Here is a 22,989-nt window from a genome sequence, read left to right on the forward strand (position 1 = left end):
CTAAATTACCAAAAATAAAGTTTTGTGGAATACACCACAATCCTTAATTCAGGCTTGATCGCGTGCGGCTATTTTAACGAATACGCCCGAGTTGCATTCTGGGTCTTTTATGATTGACAACCGAATTGCATGCCACATTACCTACTTAAAACTGTAACATTTTTTAAAATGTGTAACCGTATCAATTACAAAAAGTTTTTAATTTTTTCACTCAAACCCATATTATAAGCTCCGCACTGTTTTATTAAAAAAAAAGTCACTACATGTTTTGATAATAAACTAAACTTTTATCGATTTTCCATAACACATTATTCAATAATTAATATGATACAGTAAATCCATATGTTAATAATACTATCTACTTGTGTACTTGTATAATTATGTATGCAACTCAGTCATAACTCGCTTGTAACTCGGTTGTTTTGGTTTTTAACTCTTATCTTTCGCCCGCAATTTGAATGCGGCGCATTTTGGTTACTGACTTTTTTAGGACCTTTGAAGAGTCTATAAGCAGATTAAATCTCTCTATTTTCGCCAGCTGGTACAAAAGTCACTGAAGTCTTAACAGAAAGTTCCACATAATCGTTTATCAGTTCAACGGTGTTAGTTTATTGTTGACCAAAAGATGTAAGCAGATAAAATTAAAAAAAAAAACTGTTAATTTAATAACGAGTTTAAAATTAATTAAATTCTTTATTGATTAACTGATTTACTATTTAGGTCAAATAATTAATAAATTAGACCGTTCGTCAAAATGGATAACATCGAATTGAGTCCATCCTACTTTTAGTTATTTGAATTGAGTCCCGTTTCTTATCTTAATATGTTTGAATTGATTACGTAGATAAGATCGTAAGCATAGTCTCCTTTGCTATTATTAAGAGGGAATTTGAACGAACTATATTGAATTGAGTCCCAAATAAACAATGAAGTTGGACAGTTTCCCCCCAAAAATTTGGTGTGATTTTTCAGCAAGCACTAATCGGACAACTAACAGTTGTGAAAGTTTTCATGCAAAATTAAATGCATTGTTTCACTCAGGACATCCGAATACAAATATTCTTGTTGTCACCCTTCTAGGCATACAGTCAGATATATACCTATATTAAATTACGAAGCAATGCAACAACAAAAACATGTAAAAAAACATTGGAAAAAGAACAATTTTTACGGGAGCAGATTATCAAATATCAAAATAAAAAAAATAGCAGATTTTACTACTTAAAATCTGTTTCATTTAAATTTTTACCAGCAACTATTTAAACCCAGACATTATTTTAATTATTTTTAAAAATTATTAAAATAGAAAGTTTTTTTTGACAATTTATATACAAGCAAAGCATTTGTAAGCAAGCACACTCATTTTTGGGAGACTAATCAGCCAACCTCCACGTGGTGTCTCCTGGATAACGCTAATAAGCTGAAGGGACTCAACTCAAACAACCAAAAAAATATTTGTTGGACTCAATTCCGACAGCCCACAAATATTCGTGGGACTCATTTCAATATTTAGGACTCAATTCAATATCACCGGTCAAAATCGAATGGGACGATTATTGTAAGTCGATTGACTACCAAGAATAACTAAGAAAATGGTAATAAAGTGATCACTAAATATACGAGTTTAATCAAATTTTCTATGAAAGAGTAGACTGCGATTCCCGTGTTTAAATGTTAATCGATGCTTTGATATGGGTCCAATGACATCCTCTGTTCTAAAAAATCATATTCCATAAAAACGTCAAAGGATATAAATTATAAACATTAAATATTTGTAAAAATCCTTAAAAAAATACATAGTACTTAATACTAACTAAAGCGTAAGCTTAAATATGCAAATTTGTTCGTGTACATTGTTTTCAATACGATATTTGGACGGATCGCAGAAAACCAGCAGTTAAAAATAAATAATTCTCGCCAACAGTAATGAGACATAATAGTTAAATATGTGTACAAGAAATCAAGTTTTACACAGCTGTTCGTCTTTAGTCATAAAAATCAACCAAAAGAGTGCCAATTCTATTGTGCTGTGTAACAAACAAAATCCATTCGATTATATGAAAACACGTTTAACGCTCGCCTGACACTCTTCGGCGAGTCGTCCGTTTTCCTGACAAATTGCTTTGCCTTCTCTTAATGTTCGCCAATACACTTACCTGTGATTTACCTACCAAAGCCGATATGTTATGTTATATATCAAGTGCTTAGACGTGGCTATAGTAACAGCCGAGCCACTAAACCTTGTGAAGAAAAACGCTCTTTCTTTCTTTTTGTCTAAGCGATTCAGAAGTATAATTTTATAAAAACTAAAAAATAAAAATAAATATTTTTTTCTATACATAATTGTTATTTACTTTAAATGCAGAGCAGAGAAGGTATTGTTTTTACAATGGTTTTTTAAAAAAAAAATTGTATCTACTATCTTCTAAGCCGCTAAACCGATTTCTTCATACAACGAGTTTATACATCAGAAATCGTACCCAAAAAAGGTTTAACCATTTTAAAAATTCACCCCTTCTTCAAAATTTAGAAAAACTCCAAGAAATGTACAAATGATTCACTTTAGAATTATAGCGCCTTACAATTTATTTGGCCCTGTTCGCAAAAATGTCTAAGTCAAGCGGGTTGCGTGCAGCCTCTTAAAAAATGTATCATAATTTACAATAATTTGTTTTTGTGTTATAACTAGTGCCTGTGATTTTAAACGTGTAATTTAAATACACGTGTACACGAACCCCGTGTAATTAACATACACGTGTATAACACGTGTATTTAAAAAAAATTATTTTGTCAAAAATTTTAGTTTAAGTTAACGGATTTACACAATTATACTTGTGTTTGAGTTCGTGTAATTAAATAGACGTGATATTAAACGTAAAACTAAAATTAATAACAAAAATAAATTTTTTTGAATACACGTGTATGTTAATTACACGGGTTTCGCGTGTAATCGAATACACGTGTAATAGGGACCTCTAGTTATAACGTTTAAACTATGTATTTTTTTTTATTATTATTACTTATTAAAATTCGCTGTCCATCGTTCTTAGTCCTTACAAAATAAAAAAATACAAATCGACAATATTGCGTAAGACCACAAATAATTTACAAAGGCCAAGATGATTTGCGTCGTTTTGGACAACATATTATTAAGTAGATATAATATACCGCGAGCCACGGCAGTTATAAAAAATATGCTTCGCTAGTGTAAAAAATGAGTGCAATATATAGTGTATTCATTCAAATATAACCGGTCAAGCATAGTGGTAATACAAAACATGATACAAAAGCTTTATGAAAAAAAAAATTATCTCAGACATGCGTGCGACACAGAAAGTCCTTGCTTACCTTCCCTCTTAGACCTGTTGAGCTCCATCATGTCGGTTTCGATTCACTACTGTCGCTGTTTTGGACTCGCATATTCGCGAGCACACGAGTTGCGTGGGCGCGTGGGCGATTGCTCTTGATTGGGCGACACGTTATTAACAATATTGTAATATGTGTATTACGCATATAGAGCTGTATAGTGCGACGCTCTAGACTAGACCTCTCCGCACGATTAATAATAGTAATCAAAATACAAATAATAACAACCGCCAGTTTGACCGGAAAATAACTAGACTGACGACCGCGAATACAATATACATATTACGTGTATACGTAAGAACAATGCTCCAAGTTGTATTTTGTGTATGCCTAAATATACGTATATATTATAATATTAAATCTACTACAATAATACAACAAGTGGGATACCGGCAGCCTCCAGGGCGCGGACCGTAGAGTCTTTTGTTTTGGAAATCTTAATTACAGATCCGTCCTTGGCGGCGGCCACGGTGGCATTTTGTTTTTTTACAAAATCAAAAAGATCCGCTGACTGTTGCTTGTACAATATGATACGACCGTAGGCTGTCTGGCGTTTTCCTGTATTTAGTACCATGAGGTTCTTTATACGGGGTCGCAGCAATGAACAATTCTTTATTTAATTTTAGGAATATTTATGTTGGTAAAAGCTGAGCTAGAGTAATTAAAAGCCGTCGACCGGTAGGAATTTAAAAAATGTACACAGTGTATAAGCTTTATTGTAAGTCGCACGGACAGGATAATCATAGTATGGTCGCAGACTATGTCACTTCAAACGCCCAAAGGCACCCAAATTAGACGCATTTCGATAAATCGACATTAAGATTCTGCGTGTAACCTCATACCCGTATGGCGGGTTTAAACGGAATTAAAGGGCTTCTTTGATTTTTGATTATGACTTTATCGTCGATGAATAATTATAGGCACGAGTATTGTGTTTGCTGACAACGTTTATATATCTAGTTTAAACTATTTAACCGGCTTTGATATTTGTTTTTTTATGTTTTATCTTGGTCTAGTGATCATTGTATAATGCAAACAGGTAGAAGAGTCACGAAACTGTTTACAATGATTTTGGGTGCAGTTTTTAGCCATGATCAAGCGTGCAAGAGCCATATTTAAAACAATATTCTCACAATAGATAACATCTTGTTGCTAAAGGGGATTACAAGCATTTTCTTCATGTGCGATCTAGATCTAGAATTGCTCTTGTAGTCAGTTGACTACTTAATAGGCCTTAAGACAACAAAGCGGTCCACTATAATATAGTACCTACGTACCTAGTGTTGACACATAGGGCCCCTTCCTTACACGGTTATGGTCGCACGAGTAAGTACATGACGGCGACGATTGGATTAAAGAAATAAAAAAAGCTAGATATTAATCATACTTAAACCGAATTTAACTTCCAAGGCCGCCGTCACAAAGTAAACGCCATAAAAATATGTAAACAAGTGGCTGCTTGTACGTGGATCAATTTGCGCTAAACACGCGCGTTTACGACACACCCGAAGATTTCTGTTTACTTTTGCACTTTACAACTTGTCCTTGCGCGGATTCAACACAATATTATGTTATTATCTTCATTACATGCCGCCAACTCGGTACGCATTAAAGAGACTGTTCTAAACGGTAGTAGTATGTTTTTTTTTTTTTATCAACAAATCTTATGACGGTAATTAGTTTGTACTACGATCCTCTAATCTCACACGGTTAGCGTGGGCGTTAAACTGACATTATAAAATATAATACTCTAAACTGGTACCATTATGTCGAGTACGTAACATGGTACACTATTATAAATGCCCGTTGACAAATGTAATTGGTCAATAATTATACTATTGAATAAACGCCGTCGATTTTGCACACAACTGTTACATTTTTAACAATGCCGGCTAAAAATCGTTAAAATCACAAAATCCACACTATTAGATGAGATTTTTATATCATTTTCATACTATAACGCCAAAACTATAAACGAGTGTAATCAAATATTTTTAAGGGTGAAACTCTTAAAATGTCGTCTAGTAATAAACAAATAAGTCGTTTTGGTTGAGTAATCGCGGTAAGTCCGCGGGCGGTAACGTTATTTCTTAACCGTTTTAAGTGAGCTCGGTTTACATGACCCCATGCAGGTCACTATAGTTATATTAGCTTTTATATAAAAAGGGTTTACGCGTCTTCTTATTGTGTTCGGATTTACTGCTTCGTTTCCATTAATACAGAAAACACTCAATATAATATACCAAGTTCAGTTGTCATATAGATAGAGCAGTTGTACATTATAGAAAGGCCAGAGAAGAGTGGAGAAAAAAGTCCAGTCAATTGAACCTATGGGGATGAAGTGGGATATACCTAATGGCTAAATGTATTTCAAAATCTTTATTACAAGAGAGTTGCAGACTCAATAGTAAGACAACTCACATAAAAATGTGTAAATAAATTGTGTCACAATTTACTACAATTTATATTATATTAGTTATGCTTCATCGCAAATCTATGTGAGCATTCTAAGAAAAATGGCGACAGGAAATCCGAGTTCGATATTTTTTCTAATAAATGCGACCTTGTATATTATGTAAATGTTAAATGGCATTACAAATAATACTCTTATTGCGTTAATAGTCGGTGCTGACTAGGTAACAATTTGCTCCGAGACCCGAGTTTTGTATTATCTCTGTTACGTGCCTTTTATGTTTGAGTCCAAAAAGAATCGATTGGTAAAGATCAAAAGCTTTTTCAACTATAGAATTATCAAATTATGTGAACTGCGCTTTAACAGAGCAAACTGATATTGCCATTGAGTGAGATCAAAAAACTATAATTCATCCCCATTACAATTGAATAAATACATTTTTTCAAATAATAAATTCCAGTATTATGTTAAGTAATCATATTAAAGCATATCGATAAATTAAAAAAAAAATTACAATAAGCTGTGGTTACAGTAAAGTTATCAAAGGTGGTCACTAAATTTTAAAATGTCTAAATAAAATACTTAGATGTGATTTTCCTCTATTAAGTAACCTATCCAGTACCTACAGATTTGCATCGAAGAGTGTCTTCTACAAAGTACCAGTTGAACCAATAAGGAAAAACTTTAGAATATGGCTACCACCAAGTAAATAGAACTAGGGTGAAGTGGAGTTACAGCAATTATTAGTGTAACTGCAAACTAGACATGAAAATAACCATTTTTATTTAACGTTAAAATGCTTTAACATTAGTTAGTTAAATAATTTAATTTCAATTTAATATATTTTTAATTATTAATTTGAAAAATGTAGTAATGGCACATGAACAATTTAGTTGCACTTAATCCACTCAAAACCCATCTACGCGCAATATACTGGGTAAAATATACAATCTTAAGGTTGTTTTGAAGTCTTTTCTAATAACTTCTTTTTTTAAGTTATCAACAAGCCATAATATGAGTTCTATTTAATTCGTATACTATATGGGACGCGTTGTCCTTCTTTATCGTCGCGTTCCATCCAGGGCCGCCTCTGCCGTTCTTTCTTTGACGTTCTTTATTTTCTTCTTGCTAGGAAGACTCCTCGGAGTTGACATTTTTTTTTTTTTGTGGCGACGACCTAGTGCAAAAAAATAGTACCAATAAAACAGTTACGCCGGCGATCAATAAACGCGACGCTGGAACGTCGTACGCGTATCAAACACAAAATGGCGGGAAGAAGTGGACAATGCGTGCTGTTGTCGCTGACACGGTTGATGGCGCGTCGGCGGCAGCGACTTCGATGTCGTGCCATCGATTTTGTCGGCCGCCGAACTGGCGTACGCGTTGCCGTCGGTACGTCGTCGGCACGGTTGCGACACGCGGGTCACCCGTCGAGCTGTCCGGTACCGGTAGTGGCGGTGCCGTCGTCGGTATAGTTGCGCAGCGGCTCGTCGCGCACGCAACGATCCCGTCGCTGCGACACGACGCAGTGCACGCGCAGCCGGACCGCAGCGGATGCGGACGACCGCCGCCGTCGCCACAGCCGCCGCAGCAGCCGCCGTCGCAGTAGAGAAATCCGGCACGGACGGACAGCGCGTCGTTTGGACCGTATAAAATATCGCATTGGCGGTCGGACTCCGTGGAATATTATCACAACTGTCACTATGGAAGAACAGTTAATCAGCGAAATCGAGCGGCGGCCCGTGTTGTACGATAGAAGCGTGCAGGCGTGCAAAAAGATGTCAGCCAGAGACGACGCTTGGCGCGAAGTAGCGGACATCATGAAGCAAACGGGTACTTGTGCGGCGCCGTGACGAACGTACCAAATGATAACTTTTATACGTGTTTGTTTAATTATTTGTGTTTATTTTTTCCAGAGCCCGAAGTGAAAAAACGCTGGAGGACGCTTCGGGATTCTTTCATGCGGTTTCATCGGCTTCAAAGGACGTGTGGGCCCAAGGGCAAGAAGAAAACGTGGATGTACTATCACGAGATGGCGTTTTTGATACCGCACATCGAGCCCAGAGAGTGAGAGGCTTCTCTATGACTTAAGGGTCCGACCGCCGATTAACTTTACCTTTTGTTGACGCAGGTACAAGATGGCCGGTTTCGACGGCAACGAATACGACCAAGAGACAATGGACAACGGCCGACAGGATTCGCATGCCGCCGACATGGTATCCATAGCGTCCGATATGTGCGAGACCGAGCTAACGACGCCACCCATCGGCAGCGTGGTGCAGTGCCATTGTTTCGCCGACAGCCATGGTGGAGGTGGCGGAATGGGGCCTCAACTAGGAGCACAGGAACCCGTTGAGCACGGCGACAAGCGCAAGAGGCCAGCGGATGACCCGGATTCGGACGAACACTTTGCGCTCAGCTGCGTTGCCGCGTTGCGCAAGTTGACGGCGCGCAAAAACGCTGAAATCCGCATGAGGATACTGCAAATACTGTACGAAGCCGAATACGGAGAAGAGCCGGTGTTGAAATAACATAAAGCTAACTTACATGAACGTTAAAAGTATATACACTAATTTTTAATACTATAATATATACGGTATATGTTCCAGAATATCAGTAATTCAATTACAATCATACACGATTTTTACCATTAAAAAGACAATTTCAAAAAAAATACTGAGCTCAGATAGAGCTATATAGTATTGATACATCTATGCCCAATGATTTTGACTTAAAACAAATATTGGAGTGAGAAAAGACTGCAAAAGTTATTCTGGGACATAATGCATGCTTTGTGTTTAATATAATTGTACATTATATTTTATTGTAATATTTTACGGGTGTTCGTAGGACCCGAGTTAAATATCTTGTTTAAGATATCTATAAATATAATAACTATTTAATAACAAACACAGCGGAATAACGACTTTAATATGTCCGGCAGAAATCCGCCAAATTAATATTTAGTGTGAGCTACTTTGCAATCTGCAATAGCAACAACTCGTATACGAACCTTATACATCAATTTTACGTACATTAGCTTAGGGCTCAATGCTTTGTCGGTGGACCGATCCTATAGCGCGATTAAAAAAAATTCAACGGCATAACCTGCAAAAAGTTTCCTAAGACGAGCAGCGTGTCTCTTGTAGCTAACAAGATCCTACATACTGATAATCTTTGTACGGTATCTATATAGAACAACAGCAACTGAATGTAACAACATGGAAAAATAAACAGGTAAGTTGGTCACCTGAGTATTTATAAATTTTCACAATACTTATACCTGTCAAGCTACCGTTGAAAGATTTTTCTCCATAAGGAATGCTCCATCGTTTGATTACGCTATTCTGTTGTTTCCTAACTTATTATTTAAATTTCTGTTCGAGTAATGCCAAAGATTGCGCAAATGAAAATGAAACAATAAAAAAGCAAATAAAACAAAATATCTTAATAAATATATAGGTTATATACATTATATAGCTTATAAGGAGGCCGGATCCCCGAAACCGCGGCTGTTGTTTTTAAAATTATTTATTTTAGTTGTTTACTTGTAACTTATTGTTCTTACGTTATGACGGGTAGATATTAAATCCTTTTATAATTTATTAATTCCTAAATTATGGTAGTAAAGTAAAGAATAAAAAATGACTTCTTGATAATAATAAAACAATACCTACAGAAAATAGTATTATGCTATTTTTTTTTTGCTTTAATTATACTTATGAATGAATTAAAAAATGAAGTATTTAAAAATTGGACTCTTATTTGCTTTAAATGGTAACGTTGAATTAAAGTTTGATCAAAAACTTGTCAACCAAAAACTAGATAAAGAGCTCCAATTAAATTATACAACATATTAGAGAAACTCCTTCCGCCATCATATTCTAGAATCAATTATATTAAATTAAATTACTAAGTTATACTTTGCCCACGAAAATCAACTTTAATTTTTTTTTTTTTTGGTAAATGTGTAAAATTGTTTTTATTTGATAACTAGTTCGCGTTATCCCGGCATCGCGTTTACTGAAAAAACGTATGCAATATAATACGGTGGAATAATAATATGGCGGCAAATCAAACCACGGAAATATAAATTAGTAATCACTCACACACTATATTATTACAGTGTTCTAAGAACCGTACAAGGGTAAGAAACAATGCAGTAAATAGAGTCGATACATATTTTATATTGCGTCCTAAGTGTAACGTACATAAGTAAAACGGTATCGACCGACACAACGTGACGTCATTACTTAACCACTACAGCATCTGCAGTGACGTCAAACCGACTTAAACAGCGTGTTGCACTGGAAAAGGTCATTCGGTCAGATTACTTATGTTCACAAAACACTCCCTTTTAATTGAATATTTTTAAGACAGTCGCATATCAGTGAAAACTGAAACGTTTTTGTCAATTTTATTTTTCAGTTTTATTACTATCACCAATGTCTACGTACAAGATTAATTCAATTTTTTAATCGTTTATAGCTTGTTTTAGAAATAGTAATATGCACCTAAAAAAATGAATTCCAACCCTTAAGCTTTGAGGTGTGATTCCTATGAACGATCATAATTTTGGCCGTGTAGTCATTTTTTTAGTCACTGCACATCAATATAATTAGGTTAGGTTTGGTTAGTAAACAATATTTTGTTAGCACACATAATTATTGTATTGACAATTATATATTGTATATAATTATTCAATCATAACAAGTGTTATTATTTTAAACACGTTTTATAATTGTTATACTATTTATTATATACTATACACAATGAGTTATGCAAAAGATACACAGTTTAGGATTAAATTTTAATTATATTTCTTGTTTTTTTATCGCTGTTAAGGAATATGGTTAAAAAACATAATACATTGGTCTGATATAAAAATTAAAAATGGTACAATTTGTAAGATTTATTAATAAATTAGTCAGTCAGTTCATACAGATAACAAAATATGATATTTGAGGATAAAATGCACATTTTATTCAGTACTATTATTATTATAGCACACAAATATTATTTTATGTCAGTGATCAATAGAAATTATTAAATTAATTATTCAACTTACTGATTAGTTTTATTAATAACTATGCCTTTTAATTAATCATAATTAATCATAATTTAAATAATATATTATTATGTATTGTGGTTTTCAATTAAAATAAAGTCCGTATAATTAGATTAATAAACTTCAATGTTAAGTTTACTCGAAAAGACATTAATTATATTTTCTTTTGAAGATTTTTAAGATGTTCTCAAATCCAATTAAGAAATTTATAAATTACAACCAGACAACAGTTACCTATAATTTTAGGTACTACACGATTTATATGGTATAATAATTCATCGTTTGTTTAAACACTTAACGACTGCAAAAAAAAAATAATCGAAAAACTGTCCAATTCTCTTAGTTTTGGTTATACTTAATAACAGTTTTGTAACTATTACTTAATCGCACTGATAATAAGTGCAAACAAAAACATTCAACTGTAATATTGTCATTCTCGTTAATTAACTTAAAAAAACACAGTTTACTAGTCAATAATTTGGCGAGTCATTGTCGCTTTAATGCCATGAGGTAAGATTAAATAAAATTTGTTGACCGAGAAACAAAAATATGTAAAAGTATAATAAGTATTATTATACTATTATAGGTACCTTAAAGGTATGTAAAGCGCGTTAGTGCCAATATAGTAATTGACCTTGCCAGAGCGTGTTGACCGTTTAATTCATTTTAAACACAAAGCTAAAAGCATGTTAAAGAAGCCACAAAATCTCTAGAACGAACCGACAGATTGGAAAATTCGTCTCGATTGTTAAAGTTAACAAAAATAAAGTTATAGAAAAACAGTACATAACTACTAGTTTTTGTTCTTGATAGCAAAATACAATGAGCTAGAGAGTGATTTATGTAAAAATTAAATTAAACAAGTCACTTATGTATGTAATTTTAGTCATGTCGAAATTTAAAAATATGACATTGTTTTTCACAATGTGATAGTATAAACTATGGTGGTTAACATTTAATTCTAAAGTTAAACCTACGATATTATTATTATTAAACTGTAGTTAATTTTTAAGCTAAGCTGGCAAGAACAGTCATTTTATTGCTTATATCAGACTCGTTTAGTTTGTATAATTTGTTCGCTTTATGATTTGTGGAAAAATATTAGCACAATGAAAAGTCACGGTATTTGTTTAAAAATAGTAAATTTCTCTAAATTTTGGCTATAACGTTGAGCGAAAAATACTTTAAAAAATATTTTAAATATTTAAGGAATTTTCTAATAGTAATAACATTATTCAGTTGAGCATCTCTCATATATTTATCGAGGACGTCAAGTTTGTTTACGGAAGCGAAGACGAGATTTTATTTAACTTTAGAGCTTAGACCCTTTTCTAGTGACAGTTCTAAGAACGGTTGGTCGTGATCAAATAGGGTCGTTTATGAATAAACAAAATCTCAAAGATACGACTCCGCGTGACCTATAGAGAAAAAGTACATTGTTTTAGTGTATAATATTTCAAGACAACTAATTATAGACGTAACACAAACTTCAAATAGTTCGCATTTAATTAATTCGGCGTATGAACAAATATTGTAACCAACATAATGTTGTAGAATATAATATAATATAAACTTACATATTACCTATTATTTGAAAAAATCTTTTTACGGTTCATAGATTAGCTGCGGGTTTCTCAGAAATAATACACGACGCATATTACAACGGCAAAGATTATAATATTTTTAACAAATTATCTAGAGTTCATAAGTGTGACAAAATCGGACGTCCTTGGCGTTAAACCCTATTCGCACATTTCGAATACGCAAACCGCATTACTCCATCAAATTACATTTGGAATTACCGGCTGAATGGTTATTTTTTCATACAGATTTGTTTCCTAAAATATTAAAATATAGTATCTATAATTTCTCAATACACGCACAAACACATATTGCCTGCAACAATAACAACCGTTTCAAATAATGAAAAATCATTTAGTCTGCCATCCTACCGTAAAAATATGATAACATTATACCTAAATTGATTTTTAAACAGATAGTTAATTTTTGAAAAACATTTGGAATGCATCCTAAATATATAAAACAAATATTTTGATATTCTGTAAACATTTGTTCGTCAGTTGACCGGGGCCTATGGTCTTTGGTAAACTACTATGGCAGCCTAGGCATTTTGTGCACCCACTGTAACGTAGTTACGCCTTTATTGAGAGGTGCTTGATAATGTTATCTTGCGTCGGTACTACAACTGCCCAATAGTAAAAAATATGTATATGTAGTTTTGGGGGTTTGTATAACAAGAAAACGCTTAAGGCCTCCAACCGAATCGCTGAATTCGGACTTCCCATAAAGACCTCCAAGTTACTTTTTTTCAAAGCTTCCCTTTTGTCACATTACTACGGGGCCATTGCGTGCGCACCTTGTACACCCGGTAGTTTTGGCAATGAAGTTAGGTTGTCCTTGTGGTTTTTCTGCAAAAATCCGACTAAGGCTTTTACTTATGTCACCCTCTTATTAGATTATTGTATAGGATATGGTCGTCCTTGAGTATATATATATATATATATAAACAATATGAAGTGTGAACTTGCGAACGTTCCCAGTGCCAAAAAGATAAAGTAATGTTTGTATGTATTAACGTAATATTGTTCATGCCTAAGATAAATATAGGCCGATTTCCAAGTGCCCATATTTCTAAGTGTAAAAACTATTGTTTACACAGTGGTATTTATATTTGTGTACATTTTTATTGGGTCCCTTGGTCATTTTTTCTGTTACACCGCTAAAAACATTATAAAAGTGCACTTTTTAAACTACACCGAAATTCTGTGTATATGTAAAACATCTATTCGTTTTTCTCAAACCGTTACCGTAATAAATTGTCATGACATATTTTGTTAGGAGCGGATGCCGCTTAACGTTCATTTTTTCGACACAACGATTTATATTAGTTTTTATGATACTATTTTTGTTCTATTATATTTTGACCGACATTGAACAAGAACTATACATACTAAATACTCAGTACACTGTCTGTACACACGCCATGAACTGCACTCGTCGAATATTTGTCAATAAAACATTTATAAAAGTTGTTTTGCGTGTCGACAGGAATAAAACAAAATCTGCTACGGCCGATAGCTATCGGGCTGTTGAATACCGAACAAGCATGTCGAAAAACAAAATAAATACAAGGGTATATTGTTTATATTATTATTATATATTATAATATACATATATAATTATAATAATAATAGGATGCACGCGGGCGTTCACTCCGTTCGTTTACCGTTTTATAGGTGTTCATCGGCGATGCAGATTAATTGTACATAGTACACGTGTTGAACAAATCATGTAAACGGATATATGTAATTCAAAATGGTTTTCGCATTGCGGGTTCATTGGAATTTAGTTGTAAAACGACAAACAAATACACATTGCATTGGGTGGCATAAGGTTTCGTGACTTGCATAGAATTAATATCGTTAGCTTGTCACTGCGTACACTGTAAAAATACTAATGCTATTCCGACTTATATGTTCAAAAAAAGTACAAATAGCTACTGGAAAAAAATTAAAAATAATAAGAGCTCTTTTTTTTATATTAACTTCCTCGTTTATAAGTAAACGGAGAATAGTATATGTCATGTTAAATATGTATAGATGCGGATTTTTTTAGCAAAATACTGTATGACGGTATATTACAGGACCCATGGCATATAATACCTTGAGAACTGGTTATAGATATATGCACGAGCGGGTGGGTATAGAAAATGTTAAGCCCAACTTCTAAAATGAGTTCAACGCACCATTATAGTGTTTTCGTCCATCAACTAATAGGTCACTGTCATTACTGAGCGTTGCAGCCTATGTTTATGTAGAACGTAACGAGCCATCTTTTAACTGTTAATATTATGTTGGAAATTTAATCTGTTCTTCTATATACGTTTAATTTTATTTAACGTATTCGTCGGCGCTACTGTCTTTGGGAACTCACAAAAACGTTCATGATTTTTGTTGGACTTTGGAAACACACAGTTGACGGCTTTTGGTTTATAGAGTATATTTATTAATATATTAACTTGTCACCATAGTGTTGTCATTACCGTGATTATCATCCTGCACAGGAAACCGGAACACGCGGAAAAACGTCCTCCGCGGTTCATTTGCGCCTCGACCCGAGGTCGCCCTCCAGCGCAAATTGTTTATTAACACTTGTCACAATAAATATAATTCAACTTAAAATAATATTATGCACACTGCGGAGGCAAAAAATAAAAGAAGGAAGAAGAGGAACCACGACGGTTACAATTAAAAAATATTCGATCCTTCGCCGCACGCTGGCCTTGCGGGCCGTTTTAATTTGATTTCCTTATGATATACATGTTAATCAGTAGACTCGAAAATATAATAATAATAATGATAATATATGTACACCGTCCGAATACATCTGTTGTCTCTATTAAAAAAGTTCACACAGTCGGCTACACGACAAACAATGGCTATGGTATTCGGCCGGAATAATTGTTCGGTTGTGCACAAAAAAAAAAAAATACAAATCTAAGTTCAAGGTCACTCTTCGTTCTGGTCCGTCGCGTTATCATTATAAGACGTGCAAAAGCAAACGCAATTATCATTGTCCACGTCATCGTCATCGTAATATCATCACTCGCCGTGTACATAATATTATGTTGTATATTATACATGTTCAGACATACGCGGGAGGAACCTATTATCATTAGTATTATTACTATTATATAAAAAGCATAATAATGATAATTACAACGCATGCATAATAGTTGTCGTGTTAGATGCGGCCGACAGAGAGGTGGAGCCGAGGAGGTCGTGACGGGTTTCCTTTTTATCCTAGTGGCAAGTTCAACGGAAATGCGACAACAGCAGGTAGTATAAGGTACACACACAGGACGATATACTTAGCAAACTGGCTGGCAATAGACGGACGAGGTGAAGGCGTGCTACAGGCGAAGATCGTGCTGAAGCCGTCTGTAAATCCGGTCGTCTACGATCGACGGGCAAGCCCATACCCACTAATAGCCCGTACTATCCCACTATACTGTTAAACACAAATAACCACTAAGTATGTAACATTGCAGCCAATAAAATACCGTAGCAGAAGTTTCAACGGCTCCGACGAATAGGGTATAAGTTATGATATATATTCTAATAATAATAGTATTAAAGAGTAGTGGTGAACTCGAATGAAAATTTAGTACACACACCAAGCTTAAAGACAGACCGACTCACCGTTCGAGGCCCGTAAACACGTTTGTTAACGATTAAAAAAAAAAGAACATAATATGTATGTTGTTAACATGTGTAAATTGCAACTGACCAACCCTAGAGAATCTTTAGTAAGGCAGTAAATTAATATTATATTATTACAATTTTTTTATATAACCGAATACGAGCAGTATAGTTAATATACCACAACAGTATTAAGTCTAGTTTGGCACATTATATAATTAGGTTATTTCACAAAGTTTTCGAATCGTATTTTGGTAAGTCTATTTGCTTTTGCTGTGGACCTAATTTATTTTGTGTTCTATTCCGGTGCCACCTAATTAAGGACGGGGTTACTGCAAAACAATTAGTTTAAGTGCAGTTTGTTTCCTTTGTATTATTCAAGAGGACGCTATTTATGTTGGGTTTAGAGAAAAATCATCCATATTACATGTACAGAATATAATTATACTTCCAAGAGTTGTTAACGGATTTTTGATACATTGAATTGGTTTCTTATTATAACATAAGCAAAAACATAATTTTTATATATTTAAAATAAAAACTATAACCTTACTAAATAAATAGTAATTGAACTTCACCAACGTACAGCCCTCGGAAATAAAATACTCTAGAACTATTAAAAAATCTGTGTTTTGGCCAGGCTTTTTACATAAAAATGTATTAGTGTAACGTTCCCTTAACAGTAATTGCTGAAGTTAGATATTAAACGTTACCCAAATAGAAGCGGTTTAAGTTCTCCAAATAAAACTTAAGTTGATGCAAAGCCGTGCTTAAACTTTAATACACAGTGAAATCTCTATTGGTTGGCATTTCCCAGAAGAGAACGCGACTCACTTTAGCCAAGAGGTCTCTCCTTATATTTTATGATGTTTGGGATTCCAGCAGCGAACCAATAGTTTAAAAACGACGGACTAGACTACTATGCAAGTTGTTTTATTAAAAAAAATGCGCGCGTTATCCATAAAAACAAGTGTTCTACTCTCTAATAACACCCTGTAATAAAAAAGTTTTGCCCTACTAAAATGGGAGTGCCATTTCCTTTGTTGGCTATAAATTTGACTTAATTAAATTACTATAATCGTGTTGGCCATGCGATCAAACTATGGCCAAAAGTAAATGCCCCCAGGCTACAACTTCAATTGAATTAATAATGAAAATAATTTCGTATTCCGTCAAATAGATGATTTATACTTAGAGTTCAAAACGATCAGAACGGTGTAAAAAAATGTTGCGTTTAATATTTCATTAAAAGCTCTTGTATCTTTTGCGGCATTGAACCGGATTGGATGTAAAAAAAGTCGATTACCCAATTAAAAAAGCTTGGCATGGCTTCGTCGTGCACACATTTTCTTTAAAAGACCGCCACTTGGCCTTGACCGTGTACAAACAAACCTATAAGTACATTACATACACAAACCATCCACTCCATGCAAATACAAAATAAAATGACAATTATTTTTTCGATATTTGAAAATACTTGTGGTGAAATACTCAGGAAAATAATTGTTTTTTTTTTTTAAATATTTACATGTACACGTAAGTATAAAAAAAAGTGTAAACAATTATTATGCTGTATTGTCCATCATTTAATAATATAAATGTAATACTAAATTCGTTAAGGAAAATCGTATTATTTAAATTACAAATGTAAAGTTACTCTTTAAAAAAAATGTATGCTTATTAAATTCCAATTCATACTTAATCACATCATATTTTTATAGGAAAACATTCATTGTGTTGGTCATATTATATTATATATTTAGAGTAAATCATACATTATAATTTTTATACCTAATACGACTTACGTGTTATATATTTCTCGTTATATTGTTTAAAAAAACACACATCATTACAAAAATAACAAGTTCATTGTCTAAAACTCACACAATTACTTCACTATTTTTTAAAAATAATATCTCATAAAAATGTATAAACCAGGAAGGCGGAAGTTAAATACATGTCGGTTGGAAATAATTTAAAAAAATGTATAAATTTGGTATCATATTTTTATAATTTAATAATAACCGAAGAGTTTGAAGTTAAAGAATTACTGAAATGTCGGTTACTAAAGAAGTTTTAACTATTTTAGGTTTAGGCAGTGTGTTACGATATTATTACTTTGAATTGATTTAATCGTCGCTAAATGTGTATTAATTAAAGTTAATAAAAGCCTTAATGACTATTGCAACACTGACTAGTGGCTACTGCCATCATTTCAATTACTTACACTACCATAAACAATATAGTACTACAAAAGTAGCAGCAAGGACACAAACACATTTATTTAAAACTATTACGACTTTATGCAACAAACCTAAAACAAAAGCAAATGAAAAAAATAATATCGTCTTCTTTTTTAACTTCGATGTGGAGTTGGAAGGTATTGTTTTTACAATCATGTGTAAAACTGTTAGGGATTTTTAGTATTAATATTTAGGGTGATTTTTTTCTGTGTCTGGCTCTATGATACCTCCTAAGCCACTGAACCGATTTCATCATATTTCAAGTCTATATATAATATAAAATATCATACCTATAACTTATATGATACTTAATTGGGCCAAAAATTGAGAAAAACACTGTACAAATGAACACATTTTTCATTTTAAAATTACGACACTTAAAATTGTTTCAAAAAGCTAATATCTGTTATAGTTTACTGCGGTCCAATTCATTCATAAAAAAAAATCGTAAATAGAAAACAACATTGAGGAGTACAATATAAATAAAACATTCGTCGTAAAAAAAATCTTAACACAAAAATCTGCCGAGACACGTTATGACTTCCAGAAAAAAAGGCGAACGGTTCAATTACTTTTATCGCATTCTCTGGACAAACTAGGTACATCAAGGAAAAATAAATATTTTCTACCAGAAAGGATAAAAGTTTTCATTAGATACTTTTTATAAAAAATCGATTCCTTAGTAGGAAATATAGAACTTTAACCAATAACTCGCATAAATTTGTTTTTGTATAAAAAAAAATAATTCAATGGTAGTCAGTTTTTATGAAATCTTTAGATTCATTCTACAAACATGTTTATTTTCAAGAATATACCTACATATTATGTACAACTCGAGTTAAGCAATAGGGAAATTATATACTTGTGTAGGTTTAGAAGCAAATAAGTATCATTTAAAACAGAAATGTATTCATTAATTACGTGTGTGTATTGAATTCGTGAGAAAAAAAAGAATAATCGAGATTCGCTATATTTCACATATTGTGACAACATTGAAGGTCATTAATAAAAATAAAAAAACAAATCGTACACATCACACGGTTGACAGCTGACACGTTTGCATACAAAATTGGACATTACAATGGATTATTTGTACTTACATTTTATGCTACGTTCACGCCGTGATCAAACACATTTCGATTTAATGAGATTTAAACAACAACAGCTATCAACTGTACACATATTAGATTCGTCTTGTAGTTATTTGTATAGAAAACATACAGCCTGTTAGGCTGTATGTTTTCCATGGCTGTATAGAATCTGTACATGGGTTAACATAAACGTATCTACCATATTGTACCATGTTTGATTAAATCGAATAAAGTGATCAGATAAATAAATCCATCCGATGTATAGATCCATTGCGCTTTGATATCTAGTCCATTTATTTTGTCGGTTAAGCAAGTGATAAGGACGTGGTAGGTGTTCTTTTATCTTCTTTGTTTTGCTTTTATCTAAACGATAAAATGTGAATTTTATACTCGGATTAGTCCAAATCAAATAGAAATTAAGCTTAAATTCCTAAAATTCCATTATGACATTATGTCGAAAAACCAAAAACAATTAATTATCCTGAAATTCGTAATAATTTTTTTTTTATTATCTAGATTTTAAGCAAAATATTATCATTGATTTGGGGTTTCGAGATGTTTTCCGTATTATGATTAGAATAGGTACTCAAAAGGGTATTAACAAAACACGAGCGTCTATTGTTATTTAATCAATTTGCGTCCATCGAGATATGTTTATATTATTAAGATAGATACCGACTCGGAAATCAGCCAACCTTGTACCTGGTACCATACATAATACATATACATATTATATATGTATACTATTATTAATGTTGTTATCGGCCGCAAAACAAGAGACATTAATGATTATTCAAATGGTAAAAAATGACTTATGTAACAAGTACGCACAAAAATTATATATTTTTATTACAGCTGAAACATTTTAAATGGTAATTTATTCTAAATAATTTGTTTACCGAATATTTTGTACGAAATATGTATAAAACCAGTTTGGCTCATTTTTTCATAGGGTTGAGGAACGGAAATAATTGTGATTCGAATACCTAGTACCCATTTATGGACTATGCCGTATATTAATGCGAATGTATTATTTTTTAAATTCGTATTAAAGGATATTATATTTATTAGTATACCAGCAGTTGTAGATAAAAGAAAATATCGAAGCTAAAACTTGTATTGCACATCAAAATGAATATTATAAAAATATAAACAAAACACACAGCGTCATAGCCCAATGATACCAGCTGAAATGTACATAACAGCGTTATCAGTTTCGAGCACGTGCATTAAAAAGGCAAAGTAATATTCTACGAGATCGAGCCGTTCGGGTGGGAAAATCTCCGTGGGAAATTAAAGTGTAGGTACAATTTGTTTTTTATTTCGCTTAAACGTCAGTCGAGCTTTATTAAACGAGTAATACAAAAATACTATTTAGCGATTGTCAAGAGCTTAGCTTACCTTCGGAAATAAAATCGAATTTTAACAATTGAATAAAACGGAGTTGTGTAGTGGAGGTGGTGGTGTTGATGATGATGTCTTATCAGCATAGTTTGGCTGAACGATGAAAAAACGCGCGCATTCACACACGAACACGACGTGAATAATATATTTAATATCTTTATACAAAACACAATCGAATAAAAAATAAAGTAGAAGAAATTCGCCGAGCGGTCGAAAACGAAAAACCGAAATAAACAGAAATCTTGCGACGGTTTTGAAAATTTGAAAGAAAAATACAATCGGTTTTACACTTTTATATCATGTCTGGTGCAAAAATCATTTACGTTATTATTACTATTTTTTATGATTAGTATTATCGACACAATAACTATAATAAAAAAAAAAAATAAAAAACAATACTACGGACGACGCGCGCGGGAAAAAATAAGAAAAACACGGTTTACGAATTTTCACCCGTACGGCATTCGAGCAGTGGTGGCGGCGTACCGGCTTGGAGTATCACGACACCTGGCGGCACTTGAGCGACGACTGCGATTAACCTTAAAGCTTGGGTCCAAGCTCCACCTCCCGCCGCCGTCGACTACAGCTGCTGCTGCCGGCAGACAGACAGCGCGAGGCGACCATTCGCGATAATACAACGCGCGCAATAATAATCGCCTTGCTCGTGTGACGTCACGACGGCATATACGATCATAATAATATTATTATGATAGTGATGATGATGATGATGAAGATGATGTTGGCGATGGCTATCGGACTGAGCCGAACAAACTCGAGAGTACCCGTACGGACACGAAAACACTCTACCTATTATACCAGTTACTACTACTATAGCAGTGCCGCCGATCACGTCCTTATAGAGTCCGTATACCTACCTAGCGGATCTACTGTCTACACTACATGATATTGTTAACACGTTTATGCGTGTGTATGTACTATGCAAAGAATAATATTATTATGTAATATGTATTCGCTGTCGGTCGTGGTTCCGTCGAGTCCATTGGAACCCTCCGCCGCGGCCGCAACACATCTACCACTACTGCCCCTGGTCACGCTCCCTCCCAAAGTTTTACCCACGGACTCGTGTCGCACGTTTACAGTTTTCCGCACAAACCTTGTCCATGGCCAGTAATAAGGGAGGGGGTAAGCCGCTCCCGAAATATTGCTGTAGCCCCCTCGTTTTTGTTAGTGTTGATTTTTGTTACAACAAATTTATCATGAATACTTCTCGGGCGCGGAAAAAAAAGGTAAAATAAAATATTTCACTTCGTGCCTCATACATTTTTAACATTTTTCATACATTTAACATTTTTTAACAGGGAATATTTACTATTCGGATATTAACTCTCACGTCTTGTAGAGTAAGTCTTCCTATTTCCAGAAGAAAAAAAAATTATTGTAATCGAACAACTCTACGAGACGTGAGAATTTTCTTGTATAGAAGTTTTTACCCATAATAACAGGTCGCGTACAGGCTCTATAAAATAAAACGATTAGTCCATATGACCTGCACATTGCCTAAAATATATTACCGATAACCAGCATTAAAAGGTACCCAGTATCATGTATTTGACGTTAAAATATATGTAAAATCCAAAAACAGAATTATAAAATTAGTATTATGATATCTTATCGACAGTTAAAAACAGCCATTTAACTTTATTAGTAATTATAAGGATAAGTATACTATTTGCCTTGGAGTGCTTTTTAGGACATCGTGGGTAGTGGGTACGGTATACATGTTTAAAAAGCAAACCCGTTGACCCGTGACCGTGGTAGGCTCATCCCTAAAATACCTCTTTTCGTTAAATTTGAGTTACTATTGAGTAAAGTTGGTTGTTTAAATTTCACTCATTTCAAAAAAATTGCTTTACAAAAAGAAATATCTAATGTAAAATAAATAGTTTTTTTTAAAACACCGAAAACACTTTCAGTTATTCATTTTTCTTAGAAGTTTTTGGCTTACGTTACAAGATGCATATCTGTTTGAGCACTCTACGTTAATCATTAATCGTTAATCACTAAATGCTGCTAGTCGAACAACTTGTACAACATTCTTGTAAAAGTTGTTCATGAACATTCATGTACAACGTTCTTGGCACTGTAAGTAACTGTTATTATTATTTGGTATCCGAATGACAATGTATGATTTATGTAATATTTATTAAATAAAATGTTGACA

General features: G+C 33.5%; 2 protein-coding genes across 3 annotated transcripts in view; one reads left to right on the forward strand and one right to left on the reverse strand.

Annotated features, from left to right (window-relative positions):
- The window catches only part of LOC126837902 (uncharacterized), a 114,810-nt gene that overhangs the window by 63,467 nt on the left and 28,354 nt on the right, over window positions 1-22,989 (reverse strand). The window contains exon 1 of one of the 2 annotated variants that reach the window (XM_050571881.1): window positions 20,805-21,315. The exons of the other annotated variant lie outside the window; for it this stretch is intronic. The gene's annotated coding sequence lies outside the window, so the exon portion shown is untranslated. Of the gene's footprint in view, window positions 1-20,804; window positions 21,316-22,989 lie in introns of those variants that run through there. 2 annotated transcript variants of the gene reach the window in all.
- LOC126837904 (uncharacterized) lies at window positions 7,362-9,260 on the forward strand. The gene is made up of 3 exons (XM_050571883.1): window positions 7,362-7,612; window positions 7,696-7,846; window positions 7,911-9,260. The coding sequence occupies exons 1-3, from the start codon at window positions 7,483-7,485 to the stop codon at window positions 8,308-8,310; spliced, it is 681 nt and encodes a 226-aa protein (XP_050427840.1). The 5' UTR covers window positions 7,362-7,482; the 3' UTR covers window positions 8,311-9,260.

Source organism: Adelges cooleyi, unplaced genomic scaffold (genome assembly GCF_023614345.1).
Source record: "Adelges cooleyi isolate 19-005CV unplaced genomic scaffold, UGA_ACOO_1.1 ACOO_flye_CR_arks_rails_tigmint_CR_PRNA_30, whole genome shotgun sequence".
Lineage (NCBI taxonomy): Eukaryota > Metazoa > Arthropoda > Insecta > Hemiptera > Adelgidae > Adelges > Adelges cooleyi.